The 11661-nt window shown below is 40.9% G+C and overlaps 2 protein-coding genes across 2 annotated transcripts in view; one reads left to right on the forward strand and one right to left on the reverse strand.

The window, feature by feature from the left end:
* pxdn (peroxidasin) overlaps positions 1–1372 on the forward strand; it is a 55591-nt gene extending 54219 nt beyond the window's left edge. The window contains exons 24-26 of the transcript XR_014890072.1: positions 50–121; positions 235–368; positions 503–1372. The gene's annotated coding sequence lies outside the window, so the exon portion shown is untranslated. The remainder of the gene's footprint in view (positions 1–49; positions 122–234; positions 369–502) is intronic.
* On the reverse strand, positions 658–2877 carry LOC146551743 (interferon-inducible GTPase 5-like). The gene is made up of 3 exons (XM_085258404.1): positions 2787–2877; positions 1850–2415; positions 658–1749 (listed from the first exon to the last, which is right to left on the reverse strand). Exons 2-3 carry the CDS (start codon positions 2412–2414, stop codon positions 1127–1129), a joined length of 1188 nt encoding a protein of 395 aa, XP_085114530.1. The 5' UTR covers position 2415; positions 2787–2877; the 3' UTR covers positions 658–1126.
* Positions 2878–11661: the final 8784 nt, after the last annotated feature.

Consider the following 11661-nt stretch of genomic DNA (forward strand, 5'->3'; position numbering starts at 1 on the left):
CACTGACGTCACAGCCAGTTCAAGTTCATCCTTCCTGTCTTTGTTACAGGTGATGAGGCTGTCATTGAAGGACTCAGGATACATCTGATGGCTGCAGTCTGTTCTGTTATTTCCTAGATGCGTTAGTATTCTCCACCATTAATCCTCATTCTGTTTTGTGCATAACGTAAATCTACACCACAGAGTCAAGGTATCTAATATTGCGTCCACCCTGCACCCTGTACATGCACACAGGTGGACGACGTCTTATGCAGAAGGTGCACTCTGAAACAGACAGGAGACTGTAAGGTGGAGTCAGGTGGAAGCTGAAGAAGGAGGAGACAGCCTCTGGGTGGTGTAGAAGAGTATCAGATGACTGAAGTGCTGAGGTAAGTTATAAATGATATAGTGGCTGACCTACACACTAACACTGATGTTTATTTATCAATAACATTTTATTAATAATAAACAGGTGTGATGGTGATAAGTAATATAATTCATATCGTTATTATTTGTGTTGTAGTTTCTCACTTTGGCCACCAGAGGGCAGTGAACACTCATCACAATCCACAGTCAACAGCAAGTAAAAACATCAAAACAACCCCTGATTCTCACATTACATCAAACAGTCTGTTTAACTCTGGAAGCTATGATGTGAAAATATAATACAGCAAAACAACCAGTTTCATCACAATTTATTCAAACAACAAGACATGTTTGAGTAAAGGTAGAAACAGCTCAGATAAATTAAGTTCAGTGAAGTCCCTACAAATCAGAGAAAACCCCAACAATCAGACATCACTCTATGACGAAAGACCTGGTGACAGAGGGAAGGAAAAACTGCCTTTAACAGGAAGGAGACCCAGGAAGTTCAGCCATCTGCCGCAACTAGTTGAAGCTGGGTCATTGTATCTCCTGATGTCCTGAGGAAGCACTTACACAAAGGAAAAAACATGACAATGACTCAGACTTCTACACTTTACACAGTTCATATCTGAATAATATGATGATGTTTGTTTCTGTATGTATGTGATGATGAGAAAAGTTTGAGTGTGTGAAGCTGACCAGCTGTGCAAGGAGACTGGTTTACTGAGTTTCATGTGTAAATCCCAGTTTCACTGAGTTTCATTGCCTTTTCCTTTCACGCTCAGACCAGAGCCTTATTTAACACCTTCTGAGCGTCTTCAGCGAGCTGGTTGAGGATAAAGTTCAGAACTCTGTAGGTTGTGACGAAGGAGAGGCTCATGGCTACCGGGATTCCCACTATCGGAATGAATCTGGATACTTCCTCTGCTCCAATTAATCCAGCTGCTCCTCCAAGTTGGGCGAACACCTTCAGGAAGAGCTCTTTAGTAATTTCCTTCGCAGCCACTGGTGAAATGATGACATCACGCAGCTCAGTGTATGACACAGCTGTTCTGATAGCGAGTCTCTTCAGAGATTGGACATCGAGACCAAACGCATGTACAAAATGTGTGACAGCACCAATGAGCACAGCAACATCAACAGCAACAGAAAGCCCAGGAACGGGAACAGCTGCAGCAGCTGCAGACAGAGTGGCCAAGAGGTATAAGTGTACCTTTAAAGCCTTTTTCTTCTTGCTGATGACGTCGGGGTTGACGTTGGGCATGACATACAGCAGAGTGTCTCTCTTATCTTTGGGAAGCTCTGTCTCTAAGGTCTCTTGTAAGAGAGAGAAGTCGTACTTGTGGAGCTGAAAACTCGACATTAGGAAGACTCGTGGAGACTCGATGCCCAAGTCTTTGAGTCCTGCGTCACAGAGGAAACATGTCAACACCATCAGATTCATACAAATAAAAAACGATTAAAAACGAGATTTAAATGATTTTGAAAACTCGACCTCACTCACGTTGAACGCAGTCGTCTCTGATTTTTGTGAGAGTTTTCTCTTTGCTGGAGTCGGAAACACTTTCCTCGGCTCGGATATCGTTGTCAATCTTTGAGCGAACAAAGTAGAAATTTTTCTTCATCTTCTGAATCTTCTGAGCGAGTTTCACGTCATTTTCTCTGAAGCGAGTGTCTGAGATGATGAGGAAGAAGTCATACTTGTCAAACCCAACAAGCTTCAGGTATTTCCTTGCTGGGAAGTCTTTGGTTCCGATTCCAGGAAGATCCCATAAAGTGACGTTGGGATTATCTGGATGGGGGTACGGTGTGACCTCCGACGTCGTTTCTGTGACACCAGTAGGAGCAGCTCCCTCGTCTCTGTTCTTTATCCCCCTGAAGGCATTAATAAAGGTGGATTTACCTGCACCACTTTCTCCTGTGATGGCGATATTTAACGAGACATTGGTTTGCTTTTCTAAATATTCTTTAATCCTTTTTGCTGCTCCGGCCGTGTCGTTGTTCTTCAGGGCTTCTTTAACTCCAGGAATTTGTTCTGGGCACGAATCATCTGGATCCTCCATGCTCATCCTGACAGAAAGAAAAACATAAAGACTTTTATTTTGGAATGCAGACATATACTATTGATAATCAGTAATGTTACTGACGGCACACGGACACAGCACATGTGGGCAGTAAGTGATTAAAGGTAAAACGTTAAATGTCGGTAAAAGACGTGTTTATATGAGAAAACACTGAGGCCACCAAAGTCTCTTCCTGGGGTTTGTTGAGTATTTTTACATCCAACATTAACATTAATTTACAAATAATATCTTTCTATAAACCTGAAACTTTTCCTTTTCCTTGACTTGAAAAAATAATTTGTGCTTATTCTCATTCTTGTTCTGATAGGACAGCAAACCTGTCACTTAACTAAGTTTAAGGTAACAGCAGGTACTCACTGGATTCTTCGTACTGTTGACACACACACAGCTGGATCAGCAACAACAGCGATCGGTGCTTCAGTTTGTTCTCACCTGGTTGTTATAGAGGTGCAGAACAGGTGAGGGCAGATCCACAGAGAGCGACCAATGAAAATGCTGCAAACTGAACCAACCAGTTTGTTTTTACTCTTTTTTTAACTGCAGGGCCCTATTTCAGGAAGCCGGTTTAGTGCAAACTCTGAGTAAGTATACCCTGAGTTAACGAAAACTCTGGGTTTTCGGTTTCACAAAGCGAGTTTAGATTAATTCTGAGTTACTATGACGACACACTCCGTGAAGCTAACCTGCCCCCTAGCAGGTTAGCTTCAACTAACCCTAACTTTCTCCGCCTCTTTGTCGGAAACCTGACTGTAGGAAGTGTCAGACATGGCGTGCCCCTTCCTTGAATAGCCAGTAGATGTTGAAGCCCAAATTCTCCGCAGAGCTCTCCGCCGGGAGAGAGTGATTAGAGCGCGTTTGGACATTTTATCATTTCCTGATGATTTTCTGTGTGAACGTTACCGTTTTTCAGCACAATCTATAATTTCTTTGAATAACATCCTCAGGCCTAATATTGCTCATGTGACACATCGCGGACATTCTCTCAGTTCTGTACATATTATTTGTATTGCACTTCGGTTTTTTGCAAACGGGAGCTTTCTGTATAATATTGGTGAAGCTGAGCACGTTTCCAAGGCTACCGTCTGTCGGGCAGTCAGGAATGTTACAGTTGCACTGAAACGTCTCCTGCACTCGTTTGTGGTGTTCCCCGGTCATAGACCCACAAGATTTATCAAAGAGGGATTCCACAAAATTGCAGGTATCAGGATGAAGAACACTTAATTCATTATATGGTGATACTTGAACTACTACTTAAATTTTACATTTATGTTCACGGTTCCCAGGCGTGATTGGCTGTACAGATGGCACTCACATTCCAATCATTGCTCCTTCAGTAAATGAAGGAGACTATGTGAACAGGAAGTCTTTCCACAGCATTAATGTGCAGATACATAGTTCCCTGTAGCATTTCAAACTAACAAATTATTTCATTATAGTAATGGATGCTAATTTGTGTTCTCTGCACTGTGAAGATCATATGTGATGCTGCCAACATTATCACAAATGTGGAAGCCAACTGCTCAGCCTCTGTGAGTGGTGGTGGTGGAGGACCCCCACCTGTTTTTCGGGCCTCCGCTTTTTTTCTGTTGGCTATAACGGGTCACATTTGAGCATACAGAGTAAGCAAATATGTACTTGTAATGCTCAGATAATTTCAATAAGTGCTTACAGAGGGGAAATTAATGTAGCCTCTAACTGCAATCGATTTACATCGGACAAACAGACCAAGCACTATGGCTCATAATACAATTACACCTTACCTGTTTGGACTATATTTTTATATTTCATTTTTACTTGCTGCCAGGAACGTTTGGGGCCTGTTGGGTTGCACCTGCGCTCACATCACATCACAAAATAAAATGTATAACATAAAAAATAAAATAAAATATAATAAAATAACGTGTTAAATGGGTGGAAATCCCTAGATCAATGTTTAAATTAACACTCACGCATTGACTCTGTCGGCTATGTTTTGCCATGCATGCTCCCTTTCTTTTGCAGCTGAGGCTGTGTTACTTTTTTTCTGCAAAATTTGCATGTTATCGGCATATGCTGCCATCAGAATTTCGGCCTCAAGCGATGTAAAATACATTGACCGCGCCTTCTTTCCCTCCGTCTCCATGGTGACTCGCTTAATCTGTGCTCCACTAATCAGGGCTTTATGTATCCTCGTGCGCGCGTTTAACTTGGGGTTAAAGCAACTCCGCGTTGATTGAACTAATTGTTATCAGCCTTTCTGAAACCGAATATTCCGAGTTGGACAGTTCGGGGTTACTCAACCCTGCGTATCGTTTTTCACTCTGAGTTTTCCAAACCGGCTTCCTGAAATAGGGCCCAGGTGTTGTTGGAAACAGAGAGGAAGGCTGTGTGTTGATAACAGAGCTGCACCTGCAAGAGCAGCAAACATCATGGTTAATGAAGTGAACCACAGACACTGTTTGGACAATTAGAGTCTAATACTTAAAATCCACGAGCACCGCCTACAGCAGAGCTCAGCCAATAAGATCACTGTGTTTGCTGCTGTGATGGGCGATGAGTCAAAACCAAAGAATGTTCGTTTTGTTGTGTTTTAAGTTCGACTGGTTGTACCTGAGTTTGGGCGGAAGTTACACACACACACACACACGAAGCACAGGCTGAGGAGTGGCAGCATTCTTACACTCATCAATCACCCAAAAATGTAGACGTAGTTTTAATTCGATCGTCCATCTGGGCCTTAGAGTTTCTGATTGTCATACTTTTATCTCATTTAGTGCTCAGTTCTGATAAAAATATTAATTGTAGATGATTTTAACATCCAGATGTTGAAAATCAGTTACAGTAGCCTTTACATTTAGAATAATGGATTACACATGACTGTCATCACAGTAGGTGTCTTTCTGAAAGTGCTGTAACTAAGTTTAAGGATCTGCTGTTAACAAAAGTCTCAAATGAGAAGTGGTCATGGGCCGGCTGAGTTATCTGGATTTTTCCATGGCGTCCCTGTGTTCCCGCCTCTGGGCGGAGCCCTCGTCACTACACCTGTTATACTCACCTGTGGGAGATCCAGGCCAATCTGCAGGCAGTATTTAAGACTAGAAGAGGAATCAATCTGTTTCACCGTCCCCAATTGCAGCTTCTCCATACCTCCATTAACCAACCTGTTCATCGAGCCCCCACTCCAAACATTCACTGCTGTGCCTTAGTTTTACTGTCACTGTTACACACTGAAGGAGGACGAGGTTCATCCAGGTGCACACTGAGGCTTATTGCTCTGAAACACAGCAAAACAGCAGTTCTGTGTTACTGACAGCTTTTGTTACCATAACTGTCCTGTGTTACTTTTGTAAGGGATTACTTGGCCAGTCACTTATTTGTCAGAGTGACTGTCTGCCACCTACTGGTTACTGAGTTAAAGCAGATGACTCATAAGCTGGAGAGGAAATGCCGTGTCACAAATTTAGAGGATCATCATTTAGCCTGGAGAAATAGTTTGTTGCTTTATAAGAAAGACCTCTACAAAGCCAGAACATCTCACTACAACCCTAAGAACCCTAATAAATATACAGTCGGGGTATTTGTTGATTTAAAAAAAGCTTTTGATACGTTACAACATTATATTTTGATTTCTAAATTGTATAATTATGGTGTGAGATGAGTGGCATTGAATTGGTTAAGGAGTTATTTAGAAAATAGGTCGCAATATGTACATTATCTCGGTAACACCTCTGAAATATTGAAGATTGTATGTTGTGTTCCTCGAGGTTCTGTTTTGGGACCTAAACTTTTTAATTTATATATTAATGATATCTGTGACGTATCAAAAAGGTAAAATTCTATTTTATTTGCAGATGACACAAATTTTTATTGCTCTGGAGAGAATTTGAAAGATTTGGTTGAAATTATGACTTCTGAGATGTTAAGATTAAAAATATGGTTTGATGTAAATAAATTACCCTTGAATTTGACAAAAACGAAATTCATGATATTTGGCAATCGTGTAAAGGAGGAAGAAGTTATTATGTCCATTGATGGAGAATTGATTGATAGAGTTACTGAATTTCGCTTTTTGGGTGTAATAGTAGATGAAAATTTTAGGTGGAAATCACATATTGAGTATATTAGAAAGAAGATGGTTAAAAACATTTATATTTTGGGAAATGTTAGAGATTTATTAGACTATAAAACAATGCGCATTTTATATTTTTCATTGTTTTTCTCATATTTTAGTTACTGTGTGGAAATTTGGGGGAATACATATGAGAATACTATACAACCTCTAAACTTATTACAGAAGAAAGTGATACGAATGATTCATAATGTTAATTTATTTGTATGTTCTCTATATTTATTTATAAAATCAAAATTATTAAAATTAGGAGATTTAGTGAAACTACGGACACTATTAATTATGTTTAAGGCTAAAAATAATATTTTGCAAAGAGTATTTTTAATGTGTTCAGGGGGAGAAGATAGCAGAAGGAAATTTTATTTTAAGCATCAGTTAGCTAGGACAACACAAAGATTAATGAGTACAACGGTTAGCGGTATATGACTGTGGAACTCTCTTCATTATAATTTAAAGAATTGTATAAGTTTACATTGTTTTAAAAAGTGTTACATGCTTAAAATGATAACTCAATATGAATGAAATTGGAGTTCATTGAAAAAGGATCCTTTATAATTTTTTGTTTTATTTGTTTTAATTTTATTTTTCTCCTTGTTACTATGTGGAGTGGTATATTCTGATTGTAAATTTGTTGTTTGGTTTGGGTTAGGACCGGAGATAAATGTTAATGTTAGTTTGTTCCCTGATTTTTGGTGCCCACTTGTAATATACGTTGGAATGTAGATAGCGGGCAGGGTTTAATAAGAAGATTTTCTTCTTCCTGCTCCTTTTACCACATGGTTGTAGTGCTTTTTGATAGAAAGTGTGGTTGGTTTGTTTGATCTGTTGTACCAAGTGTGAAATAAATAAATAAATGAAAATGAAAGGACAACCCCAGGTTCAGGTACAGGTTCAGCTCTGTAACCAGGCTGACAAACAGTCAGAGCTCTGTTGAGCCAACCGTCCCTTTAAAACAGAGGTGGGGGAACTCCAGGGCCCTGTTTCAGGAAGCCGGTTTAGTGGAAAAACTGAGTAAGTATACCCTGAGTTAACGAAAACTCTGGGTTTTCGGTTTCACAAAGCGAGTTCAGGGCCCTGTTTCAGGAAGCCGGTTTAGTGGAAAAACTGAGTAAGTATACCCTGAGTTAACGAAAACTCTGGGTTTTCGGTTTCACAAAGCGAGTTCAGCTGCAGCCTGAGTGAGTCACTATGACGACACACTCCGTGAAGCTAACCTGCCCCCTAGCAGGTTTACTACAACTAACCCTGACTGTCTCCGCCCCTTTGTCGGAAACCTGACAGTAGGAAGTGTCGGACATGGCGTGCCACTTCCTTGAAGAGCCAGTAGATCGTGAAGCCCAAATTCTCCGCAGAGCTCTCCGCCGGGAGAGAGTGATCAGAGCGCGTTTGGACATTTTATCATTTCCTGATGATTTTCTGTGCGAACGTTACCGTTTCTCAGCACAATCTATAATTTATTTGAAGAACATCCTCAGGCCATATATTACGCATGTGACACATCGCGGACATCCTCTCAGTTCTGTACATATTATTTGTATTGCACTTCGGTTTTTTGCAAACGGGAGCTTTCTGTATAATATTGGTGACGCTGAGCACGTTTCCAAGGCTACCGTCTGTCGGGCAGTCAGGAATGTTACAGTTGCACTGAAACGTCTCCTGTACTCGTTTGTGGTGTTCCCCGGTCATAGACCCACAAGATTTATCAAAGAGGGATGCCACAAAATTGCAGGTATCAGGATGACCAAAACTTAATGTATGATGTGGTGATACTTGAACTACTACTTAAATTTTACATTTATGTTCACGGTTCCCAGGCGTGATTGGCTGTACAGATGGCACTCACATTCCAATCATTGCTCCTTCAGTAAATGAAGGAGACTATGTGAACAGGAAGTCTTTCCACAGCATTAATGTACAGGTACATAGTTCCCTGTAGCATTTCAAACTAACAAATTATTTCATCATAATAATGGATGCTAATTTGTGTTCTCTGCACTGTGAAGATCATATGTGATGCTGCCAACATTATCACAAATGTGGAAGCCAAGTGGCCAGGCTCTGTCCATGACTCACAAATATTCCGTGAATGTACACTGAGCACAAAATTTGGACATGGTGAGTTGAAAATACTTTAAAATATGTAAAGACCAATTGCTTCAGGGACATTTGAACTGAAGTGTATCCTTCTGTCTTAGGAGAGTTCACTGGCTACTTGCTTGGTGATAGGGGGTATCCATGTTTACCCTATTTGCTTACCCCTTACCCTGACCCTGAACCGGGCCCACAGCAGCGATATAATCTGGCTAATTGCAGGACAAGAGCCAGAGTTGAAATGACTATCGGAATGCTTAAGGCCCGGTTCCAGTGCCTGCAAAGACTCAGGGTCACCCCAGAAAGGGCATGTGACATTATTGTGGCATGTGTGATTCTTCACAACATTGCCACAATTAGAGGAGAACACTGTCCTTCTGAACCAAACATCAGCAGTGATCCAAACCATGAACATCCTGACCCTCCCACGGACATACAAGATGGAAGTGCAGTCAGAGACACCATATGTCACAATCATTTCCTTTGACCCATCACCTCAACATGTTGAAAGAAGAATAAACAGATTTTTTGTTCAACTGGCTTTATTGGTCGCCTGTGTTTCCTGTACACAAAGTATTAAAAGATGTAAACCTCATAAAGTGTCTCTGTTGCTTCCTCCTCTGTAACAGCTGTCAATGTTTCTTCATTATTTTCCTGTAGTAAAGAAATAGACAACATTGCTGTTCTACTGTAAACTCATATAATCTGTGGAGTATTACTCACAACTGCATGTTGGTCTGGCTCAACAGGAGGCTGCACCAGATGCAGTACACCACCACCATCAACTGATAGAATGAGGTTTATACAGGTCACTTATAACTTACAAGGGACCAAATGGCAATTAACAAACATACCTATCACCTTACACTTCATTGTCATTATGCTCTCAAAGACAACCAAGACTGAGGGAAGGCAAAATCAGTAGGAAAATTACTTCACTACAAAATAATCCATTATGGTAAAGAGTTTATCAAATGAATGAGTGGCACTGCAAAGGTGACTGTGAAGAAAGGATGTATGCACATCATGTATTATTTTGAATTTACCCCTTATGTAGGCACTTGTCTTGCGGGGTTATTGACTCAGAGGATGTCCCCGCAGAGATGCCTTCGGCCACAGGGCGCCCACTGTTTTGGCTGAGGGCCAACTGCTCAGCCTCTGTGAGTGGTGGAGGACCCCCACCTGTTTTTCGGGCCTCCGCTTTTTTTCTGTTGGCTATAACGGGCCACATTTGAGCATACAGAGTAAGCAAATATGTACTTGTAATGTGCTCAGATAATTTCAATAAGTGCTTACAGAAAGAAAATTAATGTAGCCTCTAACTGCAATTGATTTACATGGGACAAACAGACCAAGCACTATGGCTCATAATACAATTACACCTTACCTGTTTGGACTATATTTTTATATTTCATTTTTACTTGCTGCCAGGCACGTTTGGGGCCTGTTGGGTTGCACCTGCGCTCACATCACATCACAAAATAAAATGTATAAAATAACAAATAAAATAACATATGATAAAATAACGTGTTAAATGGGTGGAAATCCCTAGATCAATGTTTAAATTAACACTCACGCATTGACTCTGTCGGCTATGTTTTGCCATGCATGCTCCCTTTCTTTTGCAGCTGTGGCTGTGTTACTTTTTTCCGCGGAATTTGCATGTTATCGGCATATGCTGCCATCAGAATTTCGGCCTCAAGCGCTGTAAAATACATTGACCGCGCCTTCTTTCCCTCCGTCTCCATGGTGACTCGCTTAATCTGTGCTCCACTGATCGGGGCTTTATGTATCCTCGTCCACGCGCTTCACTTGGGGTTAAAGCAACTCCGCGTTGACTGAACTACTTGTTATCAGCCTTTCTGAAACCGAATATTCCGAGTTGGACAGTTCGGGGTTACTCAACCCTGCGTATCGTTTTTCACTCTGAGTTTTCTAAACCGGCTTCCTGAAACAGGGCCCTGGCCTCAGGTCCCGAAGGTTTTAGATGTGTCCTTGATCCAACACAGCTGATTTAAATGGCTAAATTACCTCCTCAACATGTCTTAAAAGTTCTCCAGAGGCCTGCTAATGAACTAATCATTTGATTCAGGTGTGCTGACCCAGGGCGTGTTATCTAAAACTTGCAGCACACCGGGCCTTGGTACCTGGAGTTCCCCACCCCTGCTTTGACTAGTAATGATTTCATGAACTTCTTTACAAATAAAATGTAACCATTACTGAAATAAAAAAGCCAAATTTGATAACTGCTGATATTTTAGACTCTTTCTCTCTGATCTTTCTGAGTTAACTTCAATAATTACTTCCTCCAAACCATCAACGTGTCTTTTAGACCCCATTCCTACAAAACTGCTCAATGAAGTCCTGCCATTAATTAATGCTTTAATCTTAAATATGATCAACCTATCTCTAATAATCAGCTATGTACCACAGGCCTTCAAGCTGGCTGTAGTTAAACCTTTACTTAAAAAGCATCTCTAGACCCAGCAGTCTTAGCTAATTATAGGCCAATCTCCAACCTTCCTTTCATATCAAAAATCCTTGAAAGAGTAGTTGTCAAACAGCTAACAGATCATCTGCAGAGGAATGGCTTATTTGAAGAGTTTCAGTCAGGTTTCAGAGCTCATCACAGCACAGAAACAGCTTTAGTGAAGGTTACAAATGATCTTCTTATGGCCTCTGACAGTGGACTCATCTCTGTGCTTGTCCTGCTAGACCTTAGTGCAGCATTCGATACTGTCGACCATAATATCCTATTAGAGCGATTAGAACATGCTGTGTAGGTGTTACAGGTACTGCACTGCAGTGGTTTGTATCATATCTATCTAATAGACTCCAATTTGTGCATGTAAATGGAGAGTCCTCTTCACACACTGAGGTTAATTATGGAGTTCCACAGGGTTCAGTGCTAGAACCAATTCTGTTTACATTATACATGCTTCCCTTAGGCAGCATCATTAGAAGACACAGCATACATTTACACTGCTATGCAGATGACACCCAGCTCTATCTGTCCATGAAGCCAGATAACAC

The sequence above is a fragment of the Mchenga conophoros genome, linkage group LG19 (genome assembly GCF_057382185.1).
Source record: "Mchenga conophoros isolate Kocher_MC1m ecotype Shallow Benthic linkage group LG19, M_conophoros_male_GT1.1, whole genome shotgun sequence".
In the NCBI taxonomy this organism is placed as follows: domain Eukaryota; kingdom Metazoa; phylum Chordata; class Actinopteri; order Cichliformes; family Cichlidae; genus Mchenga; species Mchenga conophoros.